This window comes from Lissotriton vulgaris, chromosome 12 (genome assembly GCF_964263255.1).
Source record: "Lissotriton vulgaris chromosome 12, aLisVul1.2, whole genome shotgun sequence".
NCBI lineage: Eukaryota > Metazoa > Chordata > Amphibia > Caudata > Salamandridae > Lissotriton > Lissotriton vulgaris.
This window is the reverse complement of record NC_141700.1, coordinates 731614725-731642267: the sequence shown is the minus strand read 5'-3', so window position 1 is coordinate 731642267 and position 27543 is coordinate 731614725. Positions and strand designations below refer to the sequence as shown.

General features: G+C 43.8%; 1 protein-coding gene across 1 annotated transcript in view; it reads left to right on the top strand.

Annotated features, from left to right (window-relative positions):
- LOC147678417 (transmembrane protein 272-like) overlaps positions 1–25173 on the top strand; it is an 81883-nt gene extending 56710 nt beyond the window's left edge. The window contains exons 4-5 of the mRNA XM_086946009.1: positions 306–494; positions 23053–25173. Of these exons, the coding sequence (XP_086802135.1) occupies positions 306–494; positions 23053–23258 (395 nt within the window). The 3' untranslated portion in view covers positions 23259–25173. The remainder of the gene's footprint in view (positions 1–305; positions 495–23052) is intronic.
- The last annotated feature ends 2370 nt before the right edge of the window (positions 25174–27543 follow it).

Below are 27543 nucleotides of genomic sequence, written 5' to 3'. Positions count from 1 at the left end.
AGGGCGTTGAGCAACCACAAATTACCATTATGTGCTTATCCCCTCAAACTACCCCTCTGTTTAACAACATGGGCAATATAGAGAAGCATTGCTGCCGCTTTGCTGTTTACACTGATCTGCCTGTACATAGTGGCTTTAAAACCAGTTTACACATTAAATGAAAACCCAACTTGGCCACTCAAATACATTTTAGTGCACAGATGCTCGCCTCCTTCCTCTCACTGAAAGAAGCCGAAATGAAAGGAGGCTTGGGATGGAAGGTGCAGTAATACTTCTCTGATGATGCTCTCTTCTTGCTCCCACAGGGTCGGTGTACTTCCACGACTGCCCCGCACAGTACCTCATCCCCTACTACCTGATCATTTCCGGTGTCTCCAGCCTCCTGCTTCTCATTCCAAGCATCTTGCCCTGCAGAAACCGAGAAGAGCCCTCCGTTCTGGTCAATGTCTTCCATTCGATCTTCGGCCTCTTCCAGCTGGCGTTTTTCATTGCAGGTCAGCATTAATCACCGGGTGGGACACAAGTTTCAGCTTCATAGAGGTTCACCTGTAGAGTATCATCACAGCTCCACATTTGAACATTGCCATTACCTCAACAAAAAATACTTCTACCATACAATTACCCCATTTGCTTCTACATAGTATTACAAAAATATATGTTTGAGGCATATGATCTGTAGATCATATGCTTTAGGATAGATCGCCATCTAGTGTTGGGTCCAGATGTTTGCACTTTTATTTTTGTTTGAAGAAGTCTTTCCAGTCACAAGGTAGGGAACTCCTCCTTTTGGTGATAGTGCGCATGGCCATCGACTCCACCCCCAGATTGTTTTGCAGCAAGGGTGATGATGGAATTAGTAAAGGGATATCCATGTATAGTGTATCTAAGTAAGATAATACTGCAACAGGTAAAGGTACCCGGGGAGGCTGGTGGGGGCATATGGCTCTACAGATCTATATGCCAAGAACAGAAGCATTCTGGGTAAGTATCATTTTCCATTCGAGGCATATGAGCTGCAGATCGTATGCTTTAGCATAGACTATACAGCAGTTATCCCCCATGCGGTGGTTAACCTGTATCTGTTGCAGTGGTTTGAAATAGTGTTCTTAAAACTGCCTGGCCACACTAGCTTGTTGTTTTGGTAACCCATCTACACAATAGTGCTTTGTGAATGTGTGAGGTATAGGCCATGTTGCAGCTTTGCAGAAATCATCTAAGGGTATATTCCCTAAGAATGCCATGGAAGCCCCTAGTTTTGGATCCAAAGTGCAAACATGTGGACCCAACACTAGATGGCGATCTATGCTAAAGCATATGGCTCTGCAGCTCTATATGCCAAGAACAGATGAATACTGGGTAAGTAGCATTTTCTTTAACATGCATTTATTTTAGTTTAATTAAATGCAATTACATATAAATGTAAACTATATAAAGGATCCAGTCACAGTATTCAAGAACCAGACACGAGAACCCAAGGTCCGCAGTATTTGAGTTTATCGCAGTGTCTCCAAATACGCCATTCGGTTGGTATCCGCCTTTGTTCACATTAAGTAAACCGTTGTTGTTATTTTCGTACTTGCATGCCACATGGCTCAGTGAACATAGTGAAACTACTTGTGACCAGCTTATTGCCTATTTCATTTCCAAAATATTTAGTGATATTCAGAAATACAGCCATAAATATAAATTAATCTAATCGCATAACTAATGGTTGGGGTTAGTTTTAAAACTCACATTAAAGTTATTGTATATTCATTTACCAGTCAGGGGTAATATTAGTGCTATGGTAAGGGCACCATATTTTATTAAAAAAGCATTAAATTACTTTACGCGTATTCTATATTTCTCATTGGTTAGCGTTTGTTTTAGGGGCTATAGTAAGAGTTGTTTTAATTGGAGCTATCCATACAAAAAATAATTATAGATTTTAATTTCTAAGTCTTAGTGCAATGGTTGGGCACAAAAAAAGGAAACTCAATCATATTGTAGTTTTATTAAATATAATTTAAAACTAGATATTTATCACAGTTTATAAATATAGTTAAATAAATTTATATTTATTTGTAAGCACTATGATTAGGCATTAAAGACCAGGTAAACATCCAAATGAGGAAAAATGGAGGTAATGGAAGACCATTAATAATAATTAATTTTAAGGTAATTGTAATTGCATTTATATAGCGCTTACTACCCCAAACGAAATGCTGAGGCGCTTTTTCGGCGAGTAGCACACTACTCCGGGACCCATTAAGGAATTAGTGTTGAATTAGTATGGTGAAATATGAAAGTAATTTAAGTGGTGGAGAGGTTAGTCCGTTATTTGGATTGAGAAGGGTTGGGGAGGGTTAAATAAGGAAAAAGGTTTGCAGTTATTTGGATTCGGAAGGATAGAAGAGGAAAAAAGGTTTGTATTTATATAGCGCTTGTTACCCCTAATGGGGTGTTGAAGCACTTTTATGGCGAGTAGCATGCTACTCCGGAAACCCATAAAGGATTAGTGGTGAATTAGTATAGTGAAATATGAAAGTAATTTGAGTGGTGGATATTAGTACGTTATTTGGAGTGAGAAGGATAGCGGAGGGATAGAAGGGGAAGAAAGGTTTTCATTCATACAGCACCTGTTATCCCTGATTGGTGTTGAAGTGCTTTTCTGGTGAGTAGCACGTTACTCCAGAACCCATAAAGGATTAGTGTTGAAAATTAGTGTAGTGAAATAGAAGTCATTTGAGTGGTTGATCTGTGTTGTACTTCGTATAAGAAGACACTTGTAGTCAGGTAGTAGGATTCTTGAAGTCTTCTTTATTCATCCATGTCTAGCAATATCAAACCGGGATCCTCATGGTACAACTCTAAATCCAGCTCTAATGACTCCTGTGCCTGCCCCTGCCAGCCCCACCAGGAGCAGCCCGCCTAGCTGCTCAGCCCATCTCCAACCGTCACACACTCATACCCACAGACACCCAGGCATTCCATTCATCACAGGCACACCAACATTCCGTCACCATCTCTTGCTCTGGCTGAGCAGCTAGGAAGACCTAGGCTGATTCCCATAGTAATGTAAATCTTAGAATACAACAATATCCCTTTCCTTTAAAAATGAAAACACCACTTGCAATCTTCAAAGAAAAACTATAGACAAAAAGCGAAGATGTCCATATCTAAGGGATGAAAAGAAAATGTAAAACATCACCAAAGAGAGAACAAAGCTAATAAGAAAAGATGGGCATGGTATTGACATATTAAAAAAAACATTCATCAAAAACACCATCTTCACTAATGAAAGTTGTTAAGATTCATTAAATATAAAGCACCACACAATTGCAAAATGGGAAGGAAAAACAATGTAAAGCAATATCACATTACAAATGGGAATAACCCCGACCTTTCCCAAAAACACAACAGAACACTTAAGAAGAGAAGGATGGACACACCCCACGACAAACACCTGAGGCAAGAAACTAACATCAAAGGTATACAAACACTACCATCACACGTGTACCACAATATGGACCACATAGAGGGAACACACACAGTGAGGCGCAGGACGACTTACACACTGCAACATCTGAAGCACGGGGAGACTTACACAGAACAACTTGTGAAGCGCAGGGCGACTTACACTCAGGACAACACCTGAGGCGCAGGGCGACTTACACTCAGGACAACACCTGAGGCGCAGGGCGACTTACACTCAGGACAACACCTGAGGCGCAGGGCGACTTACACTCAGGACAACACCTGAGGCGCAGCGCGACTTACGCACAGGACAACACCTGAGGCGCAGGGCGACTTACGCACAGGACAACACCTGAGGCGCAGGGCGACTTACACACAGGACAACATGTGAGGCGCAGCAGGGTGACATGCACACAGGACAACTTGTGAGGCGCAGGGTGACTTGCACACAGGACAACTTGTGAGGCGCAGGGTGACTTGCACACAGGACAACTTGTGAGGCGCAGGGTGACTTGCACACAGGACAACTTGTGAGGCGCGGGGCGACTTACACACATACAACATGTGAGACGTGCAGCACAATGCGACTTACAAACACCATACAAGAACATGGGAACCACCCACCAAGACCGAAACCACCCTCAACTAAGGGCAAACCAGTGATGTCCACCCACCAAAAGACTAAGACGCCTCCAACTGTAATAGCGTATCAACTGTGGCATCACAAACTACTAAAATTGCATGGTGGAAACAAGTACAATAACCATAAGAGAAGAACACTTCCAAACTATGTCCCCACACCGGTGAGCGATCTCTCACCCAAGTTGTGCTGCAAAATATAAATGCAATAGATACAACATTGCAAAGATACACCATAAGAATAGCGCTAGACTCATGTGTGCCTTAAATGTACAATCAGTTATAAGATAACAGAACAATGCAAAGCTACGTGTAGTACGTGTTCCAACAATCTCTATGACTAGTTCTATGTTTTTAATGTTTCCCTGTTATTTTGCCAAAAACCACCAGATGGCACTCCTGACTAAGATTCAACATTAAGCAATCGTCTTTGCATGAATATTTATGACCGGAACCGTAACTTCATGACTGCTACATTATAGTTCTAAATACCACACTTGAGTAAGAGTTTCTTCGTATCGGGCAGCGGCAAAGAACTGTTGTGTTCCTAAAACTTGAGTTTCCATGGTGACTGACGAAAAGAAGGTCCATAACTTTGCGCGACGTCGCACATAACTTGTACAACTTGATGGCAAAGCGCTAATATGAACTCCAACAGACCAACATGAGATGGCGGCACGTCAGCTCCGTCACTACAGAGTGGCTCACGGTGCATACGTGCACCTCCGTTTCCTTTCCGACAATCAGCAGCGCCAGATACGCAACAGCCCTGCACATCAGAATGAGGATGACGCACGGCACTTCACAGAGAAGATCGCACGCAACGCATCAGGAGTGTGGCTCACTGATTAGAGTGGCAGACCCTGATGCAGAGGTCTGGCCCGGGACCAGGGTTCAATGCCCGACGCGGCAGGGTCCTGAGCCCAAAATGTCCACGGACTCGATAATTCTCGCCACGGTGCCTACTCTAATCATGGGGTCCCACGCTGCAACTCTGGGCAATAGCTTGCTTAATCTCCACTACGGCGGCCCACCCGCTGCGGGATGCCTGGCTTTCACCTTGGGGATGCTCAGTAGGGGTTATCTCACAGGGAAAAAGCCAGGACGGGTTCCCAAGACAAGCGCCTTGATGCCTTCGGGTGATAGTGCGCTATATAAGTCGTAATACATTTACATTTACATTTACAGATAGTAGGTAGGCACGCGAGTTACAAGTTTCGTGCCAGGTTTTTTTGTTTTTTTTTAAATAGAAGGCAGTTAAATTGACAACTGTGCGAGTAGGCCTCATTAACATGCAAAGAACGTGAATAAAATTCGGATTAGGCCTGGCAAACAGCACACCGTGTAGAAAAATCTCCAAACTGACCTCAAAAGGCTCACGTGCAGGCAGTGCAAGAACCACATACAAATGTCCATATTTGCCACCACTGAGGAACACACAGAGATGTAACACCCTCTCTTCTTTAGCGTAAATTAATATTTCTCTTGTTGAAGGTAAAAACATCTCACTTCTTATGCCCATATGTAGAAACTGACAGATGACTTCCATGTTACAGATAACATAGGGCCATCACCGTCACAGTGCTTGCTGATATTGTAATATAGTTCAGAATAAACCACATGCAAACATGTCCATACTTGTAAAATCCTTGTGCCAAAAAAAACCACAATCTTTGTTGAACCACACCGCTCCTGGGTGGTACATGTGAAACCATTCACACCCTTGAGACTTTAACACACCACTACTGTAGTACTTGTGAATATATTCAGAGTTCAGTCTTCAATTCTTACTTGAGCAGCCACAATTCCCTAGCGCAGTGGATACATCCAAATAGCAGACTCTAAGGGAAGTGGTAGGGCAAACGTCACTACATCCAATACCTAACTGCAGACCATACCTGTGGTCTTGTCCATGGAGAAAGATCAGGCAACAGGTTGGGGCCGTCCGATGACTGGATACTGGTGGGGCTGACTTGCCTCTTACTCCATACTTTTTCTTTTTTTGTTCTTCAAGTTACGCTGGTTACAAAGTTTTCTTAGGAGGCTCTGGATTTGTGTTCAGTTCTTAAATACGCTTGGGTCTTGGTCCTTGGTCCTCGTCGCCAAAAATATGTTGTACTTCGTATAAGAAGACACTTGTAATCAGGTAGTAGGTTTCTTGTAGTCTTCTTTATTTATCCATGTCTAGCAATATCATACAGGGATCATCATGGTACAACTCTAATGACTCCTGTGCCAGCCCCACCAGGAGCAGCCCGCCTAGCTGCTCAGCCCATCTCCAACTGCCACACACTCATACCCACAGGCACCCAGGCATTCCATTCATCACAGGCACCCCAACATTCCGTCACCATCTCTTGCTCAGGCTGAGCAGCTAGGAAGACCTAGGCTGATTCACATAGTAATGTAAATCTTAGAATACAACAATGTTATTCAGTTATTTGGATAGAGAAGGGTAAGCGGCGGGATAGAAGAGGGAAAGAGGTTTGTATTTATATAGTGCATGCTACCCCTAATTGGGTTTTGAAGCGTTTTTTTGGGCAAGCAGCACGCTACTCTTGAACCCATAAGGATTAGTGTTGAATTAGTATAGTGAAATATGAAAGAAATTTGAGTGGTGGATATGTTAGTCAGTTATATGGAATGAGATGTTAAGGAGGGGTTGAAAAGGGGAAAAAGGTTTGCATTTATATAGCGCTTGTAACCCTGATGGGTGTTGATGCACTTTATTGGCGAGTAGCACGCTACTTTGGAATCCATAAAGGATTCGTGGTGAATTAGTATAGTGAAATATGAAATTTGAGAAGTGAACATGTTAGTCTGTTATTTTGATGGAAAAGGATAGTGGAGGGATAGAAGAGTGAAGGATTTAGAGATATATATTTAGATTTTTTTGGGAAGTCCTAGCAGGAGGAGGAGGCTTTTGGATGAGTAAAAAGGGGCTGCGGAGGGGAAGAATCAGAGGGAAGAGTTTAGAAAGGTTTGTTTTGGGATCTGTATAGTAAGATGTGTCAGATGATGCAAGACTGGGTATAGTCGGGGAGAGTCTAGAAAGGATTATTTTGGGGATCATAGTAGGGGTATGAGTTTGGGATAAATATGAGTGAATGTAGAGGATATATTGATAGATGTATTGGGTGAGAAATAGGGTAGTGCATTGGAAAGAGTAGTTGAAAGATAACTGAGATGAGTCAAAGTTGGGCGTGAAGGTATATTGAGAAAAGTATAGGCCGAGAAATAAGGTAGTGCATTGGAAATGCTAAATTTGAAGAAAGTGATCAATATAGATCCATAAGAACATTGAAAGGATATAGATGCATAAAGGAGATAAGTATATGTAGATTAAAGATCTTGATAGAGGTACAGGATGAGAAATAGGGTAGTGCATTGGATATGCTTTTTCAGGAGAAAAGTAACAAACTACAGATACAAGTACATGGAAGGTACATAGATGTACAATTGAAGCAAGTACATGTAGCCCAAAGATGCACCAGATAAACTCCGGTTTTCAAGTGCTATTGTACTTAATTATTATTTTTTTAAAACCTAATTATTCTACATGTTTATACAAAGCAATGCACAAAGATCGGTACATATCTATAGTGAAGATAATTCTTATATACAGAGGGATATGCTGTAATTTTCTGTTTGCGTATGGTGCTTTTGTGGGGAAGAGCCAACTCTTGAATAGTTTTCTGAAGATAAGGTGGCCGTCTGCGGATCTTCTGTCGGGGTTAAAGAGTTCCATAGTTTGGCTGCTTGAGCAGAGCAGGATGTACCACCCATGTTTTCTTAGGTGCGGAGGTTCCTTTGTTGAATGTGTTTGGTGATTTTATTCCTTATGAATAACGGTCCCATTCCATGTAATGCTGTGTGGGTAATACAAAGCAGCTTGAACATGGATCTTCTGGCTTCCGGTAACCAATGCAGGGCTTTCGAGGCATGTGCGATTTGGTCTGGCGGCTTGATATGCAAGAGCAGTCTGGCAGCCGAGTTCTGAATCCGTTGTAGTCTGTTCATGGTCGTTAAAGGTGATACGTGGTAGAGGCTATTGGCGTAATCATGTTTAGACAGAACAAGGGAGATGGAATCTTGTGTGGAAATCCCAAATGAGGGGAAATTAATCGCAGAGTTTTTATAGTGACAAAGCTTGATCTTGCTAGTTTTTCCACTTGGGCATTCATAGATAGCTTGGAGTCTAAGATTAGGCATTAAAGGCAAGGCAAGGTAAGTATCCGAATGAGGAAAAATAGAGCTGAGCTGTAATGGAAGACAATTAATAGTTTTAAGTTAATGGTAGAATAGGTAATATCAGGCTTCTTGGATCCCTCAATAGGGCATCAATGTGGGCTCAGCAGCTATTGGTGTGGAGTGGCAAGGTGGTGTATTCATGATCTTTGTAAAGACCCGAGCCCACAGCAAGCTCGAGTATTGAATTCAACCTTGACGGAGGTGATTAAATGAGTAGTGATGTAAGTGTTTGAAGAAAATCACCTGATTAAATAACATTTGCCCCATATAACTTGTTCAGAAAACTACATTTACCCTGACTGGTTAGTGCAGCATTGCAATTTTGCCAGGCTGGGCTTCTTTTGAGAGCCACTGCACCCACACTTGCACATAGAGGTGTTTGTGCACAGGTTCTGGGCTGATGAATCCAGAGAATGCTTCCACCACCCGTTTAAGAATAGTCGGATAGGAGACGTGGAGACAATACTACTAACTAGACAATGAGCCTAACATTGGGTGTATCTACCTAGCCCTCAATCATCTTGGTCAGTAGGACTATTTAAGGGCTGGAAGGGCGTCCTCCGTTTATTTTATGCTTATCTAGCTGCATTCCCAATCTGTTTCTTCACATCTATTCCTTAGTGTAACTATTACACAGCTAAGGCACTTAAAAGATCAATGTTGTCTTCGGCTGAGCACATGTGATTTTGTTTGTTAAATATGCCAGTCCGCAAGGGTTAATTCATGGGTATCCTGTATGGTGACATTTGAAGTGCACAATATTCAGCAATGAAAATATTTACATTTATAGCTGGGAATAAAGACATTGGATCCTCATGATAGATAGAGCCTCAGATTGTTAGTGATGCACTACAGCATTTGGCCAAAGCCAGAGTTATGAGTTTTCATTTGTCATAAATTAGGACTCCGTTTAAATTCAGGATCCTGAGGACAATAACCTTTTGAGAGGCTGGAGGATTCTGAAGCATTACCTAATGAGAGATTTTGAATAAACCTGTTTTTATTTCCTTATTTTGAGTAGTTTCTTCAAGTGGAAAAGAAATACTATGAAACAGGCCAATATTAAGAAGTCGACTAGAGAGGCCTGGGAGAGTTGAAGAAAGTATCTTCGACCTTTGCACAATAGTCCTATTGGATGAGACAGATATTCACATGGTTCCACATATCTCCAGGTTAGTAATAAAATAGATCAATTTGAAGGTTAAGGCAAGTGAGCGCTTATAGTTTGTGTAAAGGCTTCTCTGAGTAGCTGTGACGAGCAGAGGCAAACCATAATTCCCAACAGATTATTCGGGCAAGGTGAACGTGGAACTGGTGGAGGTGATTGGATTCCACACAATTTGGCTCCGGTGTCACAGTACTGCTGCAGCTATCTCCGAAAGTAGTAGATCCATAACTAGAAAACATTATTTACATGGCTTAGGAGTGGCCAGATTTGCTACATATGGCTGCCCTGCACATCTCCACCCCCCGGTTGTATGACATTACAATGCATGCTGTTACAACGCATAGTGTTGAGGGGTGCTGGATAGTGAATAGATTAATTTACTATTTCAACTCCAGTCCCCGTGGATAGTAGGGAAGGTGTTGGATAGTAAATTAAATCTATTCCCTATCCTAGAGCGCCCCCCAGCGCAATGCGTTTTAATGACATGCGTTGTAAAACTTGCGATGTAAAGGCATGCGTCGTAAAAGTTGCGTTGAAAAGGATGTATCATTCCCCACCCCCCTCCAAACACAATTTTTAAAGTGATCCTGTGAATCTTGCTTGGGTACCCGACCTCTCACCCGCCGTACAGCCAACACTCTCATCCAATCACAACACTGTTCTCATGTTAAGCAGTATGAGCAAATCTTCTTGATTCACAAGAGTGGGCTGGCTCTGCGCCCCAAAAGATACAATAGGCTTATTCCTGCTCTCCAACCCAGCTGTCCAAGACAGCTTGGCTCTGGGTAATGAAAGGTAAACAATACACACTTTTTCGAAAATGCTTGTAGTGTGGGTCAAAGTACACTTACTCTGATCAGCACAACATCTGTAACCTTTGCCTGTCGCTGGAATGGAACATAGCATACAGGATTGTGCAGCCTTCAACCTGTTCAAGAAGAAGAAAACGCTTCACTCTTGACACAATAGACATCTTTCTCACACCAGGGAGATGGTGACCGAGGCAGAAATCGCCGCAGAGGAAGAACCATTGGGGCTGGCAGAGAAGAAGAGGAGGATGGTGTCGAAAGGGGTGTTCTCTTGTGCAGACCACATTATTTCACTTCTGAGAACTCCAAACAATGTGAAGAGGAAGCACAGGATGAAGCCTCACCACCACCTCTGAAAGCAATCCAAGTAGTGGGCGTTTCTAATAAGCAAATTAGACCAGCCCACAACTACGAGATCAGGCCAGAATGAAGACTACTCCAAGGGCCGTGAATACCCAGTGTCACCAGACCCATGCTTACACCTTGAAAGTACAACCATGAATCACCGCCTGTACGCCACAGCCTTCTGGTTCTGGTCTACACGAGAGCGCTCATCGGAGTTGACCGGACCGGTGCATCAATCTTAATTGGGCTCAGGGCCTACAGGACAAAGGAGGAGGAGACATGCAGCTCTCAAAGCCAAAGCAATATGCAGTGCCCACAAAGCAATTGACCCCTGCACAGTCTTCAATGCCGAACAAACCACTGGTGCTGCGTACCAATTCGGTGCTGGCAAAGTCGTCTGAGTGAAGTAGGCATACAACTTCGACTCCACTAGCATCATCAGCTTCTACGCCTAAAAAGCCATCTGCACCAAAGACACCAACAACAATGTCTTCGGCTCCACCGGAGTGTCGGATAAAAAGAGACTTGAGAAAAGTCCATAGCACAGGCCGCGATGATGCAGAGGGTAATGTCTTTGAGAACCTTCAAAGACTAATGAATAGTAAGAGACATGGACCATTTGTTTTAGAAAAACCAAGTCATAAAAGAACAGGGCAGGATATGCTTCAGCCCACTAAAAAGAAAAAGACTACTGAACACAAAGCAACCAGCCACTGGACATTTCATCACCATCCATGTCACCAGTTTCCATGCACTCAGATGACAGACACTGGGAGCCCTACTCATGACCATGACTTTCAGAGAGTGGCCCCAGATAGTACAGATCCTTGGAACGCATTTAATGTCATTCCACCAGACCGTGACATTGATGTGCTGAACCCAACATCACCAGCAGGGACCACTACTTCCTATAATAGAGTTCGACCGCACACAGCTGAGTATCACAAAATTCAGATGCACTCCACAGAAGACGAAGGTGACTTTTTAGCGGAGACTCTCTCCAAAACTGAGTGCAAAGGTCAATGTCTTCCTATGATGTCTACAGAGATATTTATAGACCTAGTTAAGTCTAGGATACAAACATCTCGTATTAAGTGAAAGTACAAAACTTCTCCAAATGATCTGTGTAACATTAGGGGACACCCCACGGTGGCTTTCCTAGTGTTTACAACAGCTAGGAAAAAAGCTGCTTCCCAAAGTACAGGTGACACTCCCCCTCCAGATAAGAGGAGTAAGCATTTAGGACATGCCAGTCATTGGCGCATCGCCAATTCAGTGGGCCTACTTCTGTGGCATTATAGAGCTACCCGGGATGACATAGAGAAGCTGGTACAACATGTACTATATAAATATAGAGCAGAGGAACTAGTTTCAGAGGGCAAACAAATCTACTACACAGCTATTTTGTGGGCCCTGGACAGTGCGGATACTGTAGCACAAGTGATTAATTCTTCAATTGTACTACACAGACATGCTTGGCTGCACATATCCTGATTTAAACCTGAGGTTCAGCAAAACCTCTTAAACATTCCTTTTGTTGGAAAAAAACCATTTGGCCCAGAGATGGATACTCAATTAGAATAAATGAAAAAGACACAGACTGCAAAATCCATGGGAGCGTTGCAGCCGTCCTTTCATAGGGTTCAGAACAGGTGGGCAGTCAAGACCACCACCACTGACACCCAGTCCTACCAGAAACAATAACTGGTATACCATCAGTAAAATGTTTGGGGTTACTACAGAGGAGTATATAGGAGGGGCAATCAAAGATGTAAAGGTACTCCTGGAAAAGGAGCCTCTACTTCTAAACAATGACTCTCCTCAACTCCCCCCCCCCCCCATTACTCACCTGTTGGGGGAAGACTGCAGCAGTTCCACCACCTTTGGCCTGAAATAACATCTGAATAATGGGTGCTGTTTATCGTTTAACATGGATGATGTTTAGACCTCATACCCCATGCCCCAAACATGCCTCCATGCACACAGACCATCAACACCTTCACCTTAACAAGGAGGCCAAAGCTCTGCTGTCCAAAGATGCCTTAGAGCCAGTTCCAAAGAACGCCTTGGAAGAGGCATGTATTCCCTATACTTCTGGATACCCAAGAAGGATGGAACGCTGAGATCAATGCTGCATCATTGCCTTTTCAATCCATACACTTAATCGGAACACTTCCATATGGTAACATTACAGGATGTAATCCGTCTGCTTCACAAAGGCAACATCATGGTGGTACTCAAGTTTTTATTTTTATGTTTTTTATTTATAAACAGTTGGCATGTTACAGACATGAGATTTTAAATTGAAAAGCGAAAATTACATGGTGGGCATTGCACATACTTCTGGTGTACAGCTAGACACATAGCACAAAACCTGTAAAACTCTAGGATGCAGAAAGGGTGTCCTCCCCAAACCCCCTGGCGCAACAGTACAATGCAAGCACCTGATTTTGTTAGTGTTTTTGAACCCCCAGGTGAGTGATTGGCAACCCTCAAGTGCTTGGGAGGACTTATGATTACTGTTTGGGGCCTTGGGTAAGATGTCCATTTGCCGAAGATAGGTGGTAAAGGGTTCCCAGTTGTCTCCGAGGCGGTCCCCCGGCAGCATCCGGTCCTAGTAGTTGGATAATTGTTTGTGGCAGTATGTAACGTCTGTGACCCAGTCTTGGGCTTGTGGTACCCATGTGTGTCCCCATTTCATTGCTATTCTTTGCTTTGTGGTAAGGAGCATCAAAGCAAGCAATTTACAGGAATCACTGAGCATATCACTTACAAGGTCCAGTAGCCCCAACAATGGGGGCGGGGATACCGGTATGTTTGTGACTCTCCATATTGTGCAGAAGATCTCTACCCAGTAGGCAGCAATTGCAGGACCGTGCCAGGCCAAGTGAATTAAGACCCCCTGAAGTGAATGGCAGTGTGGGCCGCGGGACTCCGGGGATAGCCCCATCAGGTGTATTTGTATAGGGGTTCGGTATGGATTATGCAAATATTTGAAAAGGATAAGTCGTACTCTGTAGTTGGGAGAAAGCCTCTCAGGCTGGCCGCAGTAGAAGGCCCACTGGGTATCGGTTAGGAGAAGGGCGAGGTCTTTTCGCCCAGGCCTCTCAGGCTGGTGTGGCCGCCGCTGGTGCGGTGCGCTGCATGTGGTTATATAGGGATGTTATCAGTTTCCGGGGCGAGGGTGTCGTTTATGTCGGCTAACGTTGTGAGTGTCATTAGGGGAGCTGGGAAGGTGTTGTGAAGAGCCCGTCATGTTGCACACAATTGGTAATGCAAAAGGACGTCCAAGGGTGCACCTGTCTAGGTTGGAGGGGCTAGTAATTGGCCGTCAGGATAGAGATCCACAAAGGTATGAATGTTTCGCTTGCTGGCATGGCTGATTGCGCCTTAATCATGTAAAGGAGGTAACAGGGTGTTTTGCTACTGGACCGGATGGGGCATACAGTTGAGTGGTGCCTGTGCATCTTGCCATCCTGATCCATGCCCACCGCACACATTGCGGAGTGTCGATCTCTGAGCCTGGCAGTTTATAAGGAAGAAATAGCCCTGTATATAATGGCCCCGGGGAGATCCTGTCTGTCTTGAGCGTGATGTGTGGTTGAAAAGATGTGGGGTGAGTGCAGTAGTGTAAGAAATGTGCCTGGGCACATAGCGCATATAGCTGCAGATCTGGTGCACCCAGCCCTCCCTGTGATTGGTGCAGTGTTAGAAGTTTGTATGCAATGCAGGGCTGACTAGCGTGATGAGGTTGGAGCAAAGACGTTTACAAAAGGCCTTTGTAATTGGGATCGGAATATTCACAAATGAAGAAATTTGGTTTGCACGACCATCTTTGCAATGGCAATCCATCCAGCCATGGACAATGGAAGCTCAGACCACAGAGGAACATGGTCCAGGCTATGGCTCTGCTAAAGTTAGCTTGCTATAGTTCCTCAACATTCCTGCTGACCAGGGTGCCCAGGTATTTAACGGGTCCAGTGGCCCATTGGAGCTGGTAGTCTATCGGGAACGAAACTGTGGCATTCGTTAGGAGAAGAAGCGTAGATTTGGCCCAATTAACTTGAACACCAGACAAGCCTCTGACTTCACAGATTAATGGGGAGAGATTAGTCTAAGGGTGAATTGCATGAAGGGTAATGTTGTCAGCATAAAAGGATATGACCAGTCCAGGAGATGTAAAGCCTATGTCCCGGTTTGTGTGGTGCTGACTGATTTTGGCCGCTAGGGGTTTTATTGCAATGGCGAAAATTAAGGGGGAGAGCGGGCACCATTGCTGCGTGCCCATGGTCACCGGGAAAGGGTGTGATATTTGCCCATTGAGGCATACTAGGTTGGTGAGCAGAGGTTAGAGGAGACGTATGTGCAATGAAGTTAGTGCCGAGACCTAGTCGAGATAGCAATGGGAAGAGGTATTCCCACTAAAGCCTTTCCAACGATTTTGTGTCATTGAGCAGTGCAGCCACTGCAGAGTTACGGGGATGCAGATGATGCAATACTGCAAATATGGTTCCTAAGTTATGGGCCGTGGAGCAGCCCAGTATAAATCTGGGTTGATCGGATCTGATCCTTACAGTACTGTAGCAAATATTTTGTTTATATTGATGAGAGACAGGGGGCAACATGAGTCGCATTGGTTAGCTGGCTTTTCCGGCTTAAGGAGTGAAAATTACTGCCTCCCGCATTGATAGGGGGGCTGGAGGGAGCCAGCCCACCTTAAGGGTGTCCCAGGAGCTCTATCTGGCGGGAGGCTGGCTATTGCCTGTTGTATCTCCTCTGCAGTGATCGGGAAGTCTAACAACTCCCGCTGTGCATCTGATAGCCATACCAATTCGATGGCATCAAAGTAGGAATGGAGGTCAGAGGGAGCTGCCATTTGCAAAGTGGAGTAGAGGTGGGCAAAAAGTCAACCATGATTTGTAGGAGCTCTGGGGTGGAGGAACAGGTTTGAATCGCTGGGTTGAGAAGTTCGGAGATGTAGGATGAAGCATGTGGACTCTGGAGCAACCTGGCCAAAGTTCTAACGGGGCGATCACCCTCACCGTATCTACGAGCTTGAGTACTTCTCCATGAAAAGTGTTTCTCTCAGCGCCTCGTCCTGATACATCGACATATTGTTGCGTATGTTTGCCAGCGTGTCAGGGATGCTGGAGCAGTAGAAATGAGCTTCAAGCGTAGCAATGTTGGTTTCGAGTTTCAAAAGTGTCCCACGTATGGATTTGAGGATGCCGTGCTGTTTGGCTATACACATGCTGCGTTTGACCGCTTTAAAAGTATCCAAAAGCACGGCTTAAGAGTCGACTGAGCCTGTGTTTTGTTCAAAGTATTCTTGAATAGTTGTGCGTATTTCCTCTCTGAAGACTGTGTTCCTGAGAGCTCCCTGTGGTAGTTTTCATGAGAATGCACTAGTTAGGGTGTGGGGAGGCTGAAGAACTAACGGCACCATGGAAAGATCTTGGAGAGTGTGTAGTAAATGAGAGACCGTTGGCTGCCAGGCCAGTATGTCCCTGGTTGCCAGTCAGTAGTCAGTCCTTGCCCATGCAGCAATGAGAAGCATGTGCTTTAATGCATGGTATGGTGGATATCGCGCCAGAGATCAGTAAGGTGGTTGTCCATGATTATCGCGGTGAGTGTCGAGGCCGCTTGGGGTCGTCTGGAACTACCTGCTCTGTTCATCGTGTCGTCCAGTGCGTCATTAAAATAGCCACACCAAAGTACTGTCGGTGGGCCAGCACTGCCAATTAGTTGCCAAACCCTGACGAAGAAGTTGGGATTGTCTATATTTGGTCCGTAGAAGGTGGCAAGAGTTATGGAGTGATTGTACAATGTGCCTACTAATATGACATATTGACCTTTGCTGTCGCAAATGCAGTGGGTGGTGGTCCATGCCTGGCCCCTACGTATAAGTACACAGATCCCTCTCGCGTAATTAGAGTATATTGATGAGTAGGATAGACCCCAGTCCCTAGTGAGTAAGGTGGGAAGAGTGTTGCTTATTAGGTGAGTGTCTTGGAGTAGGCAAATATCGATCTTGTGCCTGTTCAGGTACTCATGCACTAAATGAACTTTCCTGCCATAATTGAGGCCCCTTCTGTTCCATGTGATGAGTTTGACCATCGCTGCCCTATTCATCCTTACACTTGGGGGAAGATCGCCAAGTGGTTGCCATGCTGTGTACGTAGTGGAATCTGCAGTGCCCTACACGCTAGTACGATAATGTATGTGCATGCCATTAAGCCAAAAATTTTGAGATGCATTAAAAAAAACTTGTTTAACTGTCCCACAAGAAAAAAAACCCGACCCACACCAACCCCCAATAAGGTTATGGTTTCCTCACCCGAAACATTGTCAACTGGAAGTTATCCCCTGGGGCAGTGGAATCTCTGAGCTTGCATTGCAGTGGCATGTCATGGAGTTGTGTGTTGTAGAATGGAGTAGAGTAGCATGTTGTAGAGTGGAGGAGTGTACAGTGGAGTAGAATGTTATAGAGTGGAGTGGATACATCGTAGTGTGGAAAAGTGTGTCCTAGAGTGCCTTGCCATAGTGTATCGTAGAGTGGAGTTGTGTGTTGTGGAGTGCCGTAAAGTGGAATGTTGGCATTCAGTGTCGCTTTGTACAGTGTCATACGACTTTCTCTTTAGTCCCATAAATGAAACAGTTGGAGCAAAACTGTTCACCTTTTTCAAGGAATTTATGTACATATTTTAATTGTATATTTTTCAAATGGGATGCAATTCCTGAGCCGTTACCCCACTGTGTAGTCGTAATATCCTCTCCTATTCTCGAATGTATGTCACATTGGTATGTCTACCATTTGAAGGTTTTTGCATATTTTTATTTTTTTTATTTTAATTGTTAGTTTGCACATGATCGGGTTGCTCTCTAATAGTTATGTGCACACTTCAGGAAGCCTTGTTCCCCATTTGTTGGCTGCTAATTCCGAACTTTACTCCTTGAAATTGTTATATTGAGAAAAAATTAATCGGAGTGATTTGTCATTATTGCGCTGTCACATGTTTTTATCACACTTTCTGTATTAATTGGTATGTATTCTTTTAAGTGGCCCTCATCAGAGTTCCAAAACTTTAATAAACTGAATTGAAAATGTTGAGTAAAGATGGAAAACAATCAAATTTGTTAAAAAAATAAAAAAAAATCTGGATTAATGCTGGATCAGTCCCCAGTCAGTGGTATGGGAAGCCTTCAAGTCCTACCTCTGAGGATTTGCACAGCCAAAACATCATGGGACCTAAAGTACCTCGGAAATAGCTAAATATCATAAAATCCATAATTTATGATCTTGAGAGACAAGACACTCAATCTGGTGAGACAGCTATGATAAACTTACATATACTGTACATCTTGAATTTAGAAAAAAAACACTGAGCGTGAAGTTAGATTTTAGGGAAAATGTTCCACCTCCAGCACCTATGGATAAGGAAAATGCCCTGTAGGACCCTGAATGCTAAATCCCTCCTGTGCTGCCAGTGATAATACGTTGATAGAAAGGGCAGCTGATAGAAAAGGCCCTTGTATGTTATTCTGCTTTAGATAATAGTATGAGACTACACACTCCTCTCGGATACCATATTTTGAGATAATGACCTCAGCATACTTAGATAACACAACTATAGCCTGGCTGGAAATAGGTAGAAAGGAAGATATCTTTATTTTAAAACATGGTTGGGCACATGCCTGGGGGAGCACCATGAGCAGATGGGCTCACAACTGAATTGCGCATTTTTGCCACATAAAGCTCGCATATTTCAAGGGTTAACTCCCCCAGCACTTCAGAGGCTGTGATAATAACTCTGTTGAAACAGAGCAATCCAGAAGCATCCTGTAGTTTCTACAGAACTTTATTATGAATCGACATTGATAAGATACTTACTAAAATCATTATGGCTTGCCTGGATTTGTCCTTGTATTGTGACGAAACCCGTGTCGGCTGGTTTGTTTCTTTCTGTACTGATCTGGATTTATTTATAAATCCATCTGCATGAAACTCGGGATGTCAACCTTCATTATTTCTTCACACTCATGCAGGGCTTCTTTCTTGTTTGGGTTTGTTCCCCACTGACCTGTTTGCACCGTGTACTCGCTAACCACATTCTGGACTCTTTACGCAGATGCTAGAGTGCCATCACTTCCTGTAATAATCTAAACCCGTCACCGATACAAAAACTCAGCAGCATGTAGTCTGCGAGTTTTCTTAATGTCTTTTAGAACTGCTGCATCAAGAGGTGAGGGGGGCTGCAGTCTTTTTAGACATAGGCTTTTGACTCCCTGAAATGGGGCTACAAGAGTGCGATGCTGCATATAATGGGGATGGGTGTCAGGCTAGTGTCATGGATCACTCTGCTCTTTACACACCCCACCACTGCAGTTAGATTAATTGAGCTACACCTGTACCGTGTGATATAACATTAGATACTCGACAGGGAAGCCCATTATCCCCACTGCTGTTTCCTTGGTGTGCACACACCTCATCAGAGAGGCTTACAGTTTGAAGGGTGGTGGTTTTTGCTATTCTTCCATGCAGAGGATATTTTGCTCTGTGTGTGATGCAAAACATGTTTAAAGACAACAGGGTAGCATTTAACAAATTATCTGAATTTGCCTCTGGCTGAGCATATTGCCCTTATAAGAATGGTGATCCTTCCAGACTTTTATAGCTGTTCATGAACATGCCCATCACTTCATCAGTCTTGTTTTGTCATGAACCTAAAAAAACCTAATGCTAATAATGGCATGGGTAGACAGGCAGCACACTGTGGAATGAACAACATTGACCCTACCTGGTGGACCCCCAGCTCAACTTTCAGAACTTTGCTTTGTGGTGCTCCAGCACACATCACAAGCTTCTGGTTTCATTGGTCCAGAGAAACACTCCATTGCTACTTCTTTGTTGTAACTCCACACCAATGAAAGGTATCCAGGCACATCTGAGGCACAAAACTAACTGGCGAACAGATGGGGTATTACAGTCTCTCTTCTCTGGGGCAGACGGCTCTTCGTAAGACACCTAGAAACTTTGCAGGAAGATGAACAGTGGGCCTTTGTTTGTGCCCAGGTAAACGGTATGTTACTGAATAATAGACATGCACTCGTCGAGGTCTGATATCTTATTTGATAAAATTACTCCCCAACAGAGTTTAAAGCTATTAGGATTATCAAGAATGAAACAAGTCTCAGATGTTCACATAGTGAAGCTGATTTCATACACTCGTCCTAGTAATGCCAGGGTTGACGGCTTTTTGGAACGAGCTATTCAATGAATTACACTGGATGACACAGCTGAAGACAGACCCTCACTCCTGGTGGAGCTACTAGGACATGCCGGATATATCCTGCTCCCCAGTAGATACACAGCCTTTTGTTGGAGCCTCCCAATCGTGGTAATGTGGGGGGTACAGGTCCACTGCCTGAGGTCCATGTGGGCCTAAAGACCTGTTTTTCTGCAATTATTCATCACACGTGTGTACATTTCTCCTCCAATTCTTCTGATGCCCAAAGGGCATCTGTACCCTAGTAGAAAAGACCTACACCAAAAAGAGGGGGGCTCCAAAGCCCCGAAAAAAGATGGGTGAAGACCTGGCCTATTCTATATACTGGGCACGCATGCTACATGCCTGCACATAAATTCCACTGTCTAGCCTACCAGTACACCGATAGTTGTGTATATCTTGTATTATTGAAACGTGTGTTAGATCTTGATATTAAAAATGACTACTAAAAAGTACACTTTTTCATGTCGACTGTTTGTTTCTGCTACGTAAACTGTGGTGTAATGGTATCATTGTGGTGTTGAAAACACAAGGAGATGTGGAAGGGAGCGCAAAAACCTTTGAGACACTCACACCCACCCCCCAGTCACAGATCTGGGTTGAATCCATCATCGTTCTTTAGCTCACTTCGCCACCCCAGTTCAGACCCAACTATATGCAAATCAGTCTTAATCCTGTGCCTCATGGGAACAGTCCAGCCAGAACTGCCAAGCCAGACCTCAATGTCTGTCAGTAACCGGTTGACTTGTAGTCTATAGTTATCTATACTAATATAATAAAGAGAGAGCCCAAACCTTTGAGGCGGGTAATCTCAGGAACCACAGCACCAATCACAACACCCAATACAGCGTTGGAAAGGGCAGTTGCCTCAGAAGGACATAGGCTATGCAGGCGCCCACCATATACATTTAAAAGGTAAAAGAACCGTGCCAGCAAAGTAGTCCCTTGTGGGCGTGTCTGCATTGTGCTGTGGGCGTGTGCTGGGGGTGTGACAAATGCTGGGGGCGTGTGGTACGTTCCGCCTTCATGCCATGTCTCATATTGTGTGCTGTGGGCGTGTGCTGGGGGCGTGGGCATGTGCGGGACGCGGGATTATGGAAAAAAAAGCGAGTGTTGTGCCCAATATTTCATTGTTTTTTCTTCCCAGGTTCTGTACATTCCAGCCCCGGGTATCCACCATGCTCCGTTTAAATACCCCTGCACCCCATAATCGTAACCCACCCTTACTCCTTAAAATACCTCAACACCCTTAAACACTAACCCATCTTAACCCTATAAATATACCCTGTACCCCAAAACCCAAACCTATCCCTAAACCCTAAAAATACCCCTGTACCCCAAAACCCAAACCTAGCCCTGAACCCTAAAAATACCCCTATACCCCAAAACCCAAACCTAGCCCTGAACCCTAAAAATACACCGGTACCCCAAAACCCAAACCTACCCCTGAACCCTAAAAATACCCTTGTACCCCAAAACCCAAACCTAGCCCTTAACCATAAAAATAACCTTGTACCCCAAAACCCAAACCTACCACTGAACCCTAAAATACCCCTGTACCCCAAAACCTAAACCTAGCCCTGAACCCTATAAATACACTGGTACCCCAAAACCCAAACCTACCCCTGAACCCTAAAAATACCCCTATACCCCAAAACCCAAACCTAGCCCTGAACCCTAAAAATACCCCTGTACCCCAAAACCATACCTAACCCTAAAACTACCCCTGTACCCCATAACCCAAAACTATAGCTGAACCCTTAAAATACCCAAACACCCCCAAAACATATACCTCAGTACCCCAAAACATATACCCCTATACCCATAATTACCTTATCCAAACATTAAAAAAACCTGCTTTTACCATTCATGCATTTACAACTAATTTCGTTGTAAATATATGCGTGGTAACAGCATATAAAATGTAATGCCATGCGTTATAATGGCATTGCGGAGTCATGGTATTTTCGTAATGAAGAGTGATGGTATACGGAAAGAAAGTTGCGGAATAATGGGTGTTTACCCTCCCCTGGTAAGTACATTGGTGGTACGGCGGCCCACATCTCCAGCAACATACTCATATTTTTTCACCACCGATTTGAAAAATGCATAGGTCTCTCTCATTGATGGCCAGCACCGACATACACTTTTAGACACACCTCCCACCACAAGTTCTAACATTGCGAACTTTAGAGCTGGGGAGCTACGTTTGAATCTCGGCATCAGCTAAACATCCTGTGATTCCAGGTAAATCGCTTTGTCTCCCCGTGCCTACTACAAATTAATGTGTTCTTCTGTAATGTAAATTGTGCTCATGCCATGTTGTCGAGTTCGCGCTATATAATATTGCAAGGAAAAATAAAGTAGGGAAACTCGAGTTCACACACTACTGAATGCGCACTCTTTCGTGCATCAGCAGTGCACTGTGAATCGGAGTGTTTCACAGGCCTGTCACAGATAAGAAATGCTATCAAAACGAAATCCTACAAAACCATATACTACTGGCCGGCAGCAATTCATACTCGGACAACGTTGGGACGGGCTGCTAGTGTTTTATAAAGTTGGAAAAAATATCCAGTTGGCAAGGGATGGAACAGTGGCAGGAAGTGAAGTTGAAAAGAGAACATATTCATGCATAGAAGTCTCATTCCAAGAATAACGCTGGAGGGGTAAGACCACAAACTTCACGTGTGTGTTAAGGTCTCTGGATGTTTTTGATAAGCTGTTGCAGTCTATTTGATGCAGCCATCTTGCAGTCATATTCTTCCTCTCTTCTAATTTAGTCCCCATTCTTTCCTGTGTTTTACTCTTTCCAGTCCCTCTCTGCCCCTCATTCTCTCACCCTTCTGCCCTCTCACCCTTTTTCCTTTGTGCCTCCCTTCGGCCTCACTGTCATCTTGTTTCCTGATGGACAGTTTTTCTCTTTTCCTTCTGTTCTCTCCCAGTTTTGTTCCTTACTAACTCCCCTTTTGTTGCCAAGATAGAGTTTAGGTAAAAGGAGTATAAAACTATGTTGGTCTTGAGAGTATACCAAGTACAATCTGTTTTTATTCATTAATTGTAATTAGATGTTTATCTCTCTCTCTTTCTCACGCAGGAAACGTTTGGATTTATTCCATTTATGCCCCAAATTATACAGACCCCAAAGCCACAAACTACTGCCACAAGGGGCTCTACCTCTACGCCTTCTGGATTACAACTTTGGTGTACATTTTCCTTGGACTGTTCATCGTCATTGGCTGCAGTATGCTTCTCTGCGCCTGTTGCATGTCATCCAGATCCTCCTCGGAAATCCCCGAGTAGAAAGATAGCGCTGTGCCCGACTCCTGATCGACCTTTCTGTAGACCTGGTATTGGTGGCTGTCAGACCAGCGGACATCATCTAAAAATGTTTATTTACTGGTCTACTCCTTTTCTGTCCCATCAGCAGCTCTTCTGGTTCCTGTTGCAACAGGTTGTACTGGGCAAAAGAAAACCCTATGGACCCAATAAACAAAGACCAAAAGGAGTTAATAAAACCAATAGAAGCCAAATGTACGAGTATGAGGTTGACAAACTAAAGGTCACAAAGACCTGATCACTGGTCGTGTCATTGAATGTGTGTCATTTGAAGTCATTAAACACCAATATTTTCCAGTAAAAAGCCTAATGTAACCAACAGAGGACTGTTTTTTGATCCATCTGGAATTATCTTTATTGCAGCCTCCAGGCTTCTTCCTGAAGTCAGAACAACCACCAGGGTCTGATGCCCAAGAGGAAGTGCCCAACTTAGCTTATCTTTGACCTCCATCCTCCTTCCGGCTTCCTGACAAAGGCAGCCGGAAGAGCTCCAGAAAGGGTATACCCATACAGCTCTTTGAGTAGAGCATCATCCTGTTCTTGCACCCCGGACCTTTTTCTGCTACTCCAGTGAGAAGTCCCTCCCTGCATAGAATTTGCCACTCCAAGTTCAAATTCACACTCCATTTTAAGACCGTGCACTGTTTCCGCATATAATATTAAATGGGGCTTGAACTGTAATATGGGGCTTTGAGTGAATTTTTGTGTGAAAATATGCCTGACAGTCAACTTTAATTTAAACAAGCCTTGCAAATGTCAACCGGTCTGGCTTATAAATGAAAGTGCCTCTTATTCTTGCACTCACACATCCATTCTTAAACCCACTGACTCATTCTTGTATTTATCCACTTGCACATCCAAGCAGCCCCAAAAAACTCAACAACATATGCATGGCAGGCATATGCTTGCAATAACAAATACAATTAAACATAGCAGCAGATAACCATATCACAACTGTATTGTACATAGTGTATCATTTTGAAGAGTTAAGGCATGGCCACCATGTTTAGAACCAACACACTGTCAATCTTTAAATGGTAAAAAATGAATACACCATGGACATTGCCATTCCATTCACCTGATTTAGAGGCAGCGGCCGCACAAGATACGGCACAGTGCAGATTAAATGAGTGGTAAGCAAGCAGCTTGTTAATGCTCTCTGGGGAACTCTGGAATGCTCTAAACAAAAGTGAGGGTGACAATTTATTGCAACGCATTCATTATATCAGAACTCTGATGATGGCCTCTGTGATTGTTCCAGGATTCATATTGTAAATGGATTTAGATTCTAGCAAGGCTCTGATTGTGCCACCTTTCCACAGTGCAGATCAGAAAGAGGCATAAGAGGAAGTGCAAGTGATAGATTACCATGTGAGTCGGTGCACTTCCAAAAAGGTACATGATTAGTGGTATTCTTCAACTCCTATACAATCTCTTCCCACTCTGAAAGAGTGGAAAGTCAAGAGTAAAACCTTTTCCAGGGAGGCAAAAGTAGGATGTGGGGAAAGTGAATTTGCAATCACTGAGCATATTTTTGGATGAGCAAATGTAAACTTGTGTATTTTCTCATGCAAAAGTGGCCTTCATAAAATGTTGCTAGTATTGTGTAATTCCACACTTCCCAGTGGGAACTGTGCATTTGTTCGGCAGATAGTGGAAACAAGTCATAAGCGCCTTGTGTACCACCCTTCCCTTGCTAGAAACTAGGTTTTATAATAATAGAAGCTCTCTTAGGCTTAAATGGGGAACCCCATACCTCCAAGATCAGCAGAGGTGAATAACATCTCAGGATCAGCAAAGTTCTCTGTTACTGGAAAGGTTCTTTCTCCAAGTGCCCAAATCATGCATGCACTGTAATATTAAAGGCACTCGAATTTCAGCAATGTGCAGCTGTGTGCGTGTTTTGTCTAGAGCGTGGGCCGATCAACCTGAATCACAGCATACATTGTTATTATGACCCTGAAGACTTCTGCACACAGTGTATAGACTAAGGCCGCGGTGTAAGTCTAGGGATGTGAAAAACAGACCATTCTCATGCGAAGAAAATCAAGCAGTTTAACTTGCAACAACAGTTACAGTTAGTGTTGTGTGTAAAAGCTGCAAAGTGGCAAAATGGTTTCTAAACTTCTAATACGCTTATGCTAACATAGCAATGTGTGCAAGCAGAACCCTGTCTTCACTGCAACTGTAAATAAGCAGGTTCCGTTCATACCTTACCTTGGAGGATAAATGTTTTAGACAGCGCTGTTGAGGTTGAATACTTGAATGAATGAATTGGATTTTTGTAAAGCGCGACAGTTACCCGCAGGCGTCCCAGCGCTGAATCTGAAAACAAATCAGTGGGGAGTGTCAGGTTATCTACTGAAAAAAAAGGTTTTAAATTTTTCCCTAAAAAGCAGAATGTTTGGTTCTGAGCGGATGGATAGAGGGAGGGAGTTCCAGAGCCTTGTTACGTTTGTAGAGAACATTCTATCTCCACTTCTTTCTTTTTTAAACCTGGGAATGATGGCTTGGTAGGCGAGGGTCGACCTGAGCTGCCTGTTAGGGTTGTAGGGGGTGATCAGGGTGCGATTAAGGATTGCTCCTTTCCTCCAGTAGGCACGATGGGCGATGCACATACTTTTAAAGTTGACTCTGTCTTTAACTGGCAGCCAGTGGAGGGCTCTTAGTTCAGTTTTCACTGATTGCCGGCGCGGAATGCGTAGGAGAGTACGAGCAGCGCAGTTTTGGATTACCTGAAGTTTTTTCAGGGTGGATTCGGGGGCTCCTAAGTATAGAGCGTTACCGAAGTCGAGCCGGGAAAGAATTAGACCCTGAACCAAGATCTGTCTGGCCTTGAAAGGGAGGAGTGGCAGGATCTTTCGTATCAATCTGATGATACTCATACAGGTAGCTGCTAGTTTAGTTGCCTGGTGGCCGAATGTTAATGCATTGTCCAGCCAGATGCCCAGACTCTTGATGGTATCCCTAGCTGGAGGGGCAGGGCCTAGTGCTGGTGGCCACAGGGAGTCACTTGAGGTTGTAACCATTTCTCAGCACGCACCTTAACACCCTAAGCTATCTTAACTACATTAAATCCAGGCCATATGCCACAGTGTTTAAATTTCCTATTTGCATCACCTTTCTTGAAAATCAACCATACTTTAAGAGAAGACTGAATGGTTAACAATTTCATCTCGATGACACATCTTAAAATACCTTCTCTGTGACTTAAGTGACCAAGATAATCGATAGGTTGCAGTTATGTGGCACTTAAGAACAATAGGCACATTAGTCCTTTGGACACCTGCTGACTAAGCCTCAGCTTTAAAAGGAAAAAAACTACAAGCCTCAAGTAGGGATGGTTGTGCTTCCCCCATTTAATGCTTGCTATTATAAACTTTTCTGTTGGCAATTCAAGATGAGAGTGGCAACAAGGCAATTCCCCATTGTGCTTCACAGCATAGGTAAAGACAACAACACACAAGTATACTAACAATGCCACTTTAGCACAGCAGAAGATGTTTATAGAAAAGAATATACTTACTAATGGCTCCCAGTGATTTGAAAAAAAACATACTGATTCATATGACAGAAACAGCCTGGTTTCCCTGTTTCATATTTATTTGCAAGAAAACTTCTGCTCCAAGTAGCTTGACAAACATAAAAGGAGAAGAAAGTGTTAGTGTGATAACTGAGAAAAAGTGAGTGACAGGAGCCACATAGGCAAAACACATCTTTGAGGAAAATTGAAATAGCGTATATGTGATGTTTGTGAACCTCAGAATTGGAAATCGCATCCATTGTTAGAGCATTATCCTCCATTGTCCGTAACTCCCATGACCACCTCCTTCGGAGATTGCAGGAGTGCGGGTATGGGGGGGCACAGTGTTGAAGTGGATGTCCTCCTTTTTGGAGGCAAGGCATCAGGAGGTGTGGTCACCCCCTTTCTCAGCGGGACTACCTCCTCTTGAGGTGGGCGTGCCTCAGGGATCCATTTTGAGCCCTGTTCACTTTAATCTATATAGGGCCCCTCTGGCCACACTGTTGGAAGCTGGTGAGGCTGTAATTATATCTTACGCCGACGACACCCAGCTGCTGTCTACTGGCAAAAAGAATGAGGAGTTTAATGGGGAAAAAATTAATAAATGCCTGAGAGACGTTTTCGCTTGGTTCCAATTGAACCATCTTAAATGCAACTCAGAAGTCTGAAATCATCTTCGGCACCCCGCCCCTGGACGCCTGGAAGCAATGGTGGCCCCCTGATATG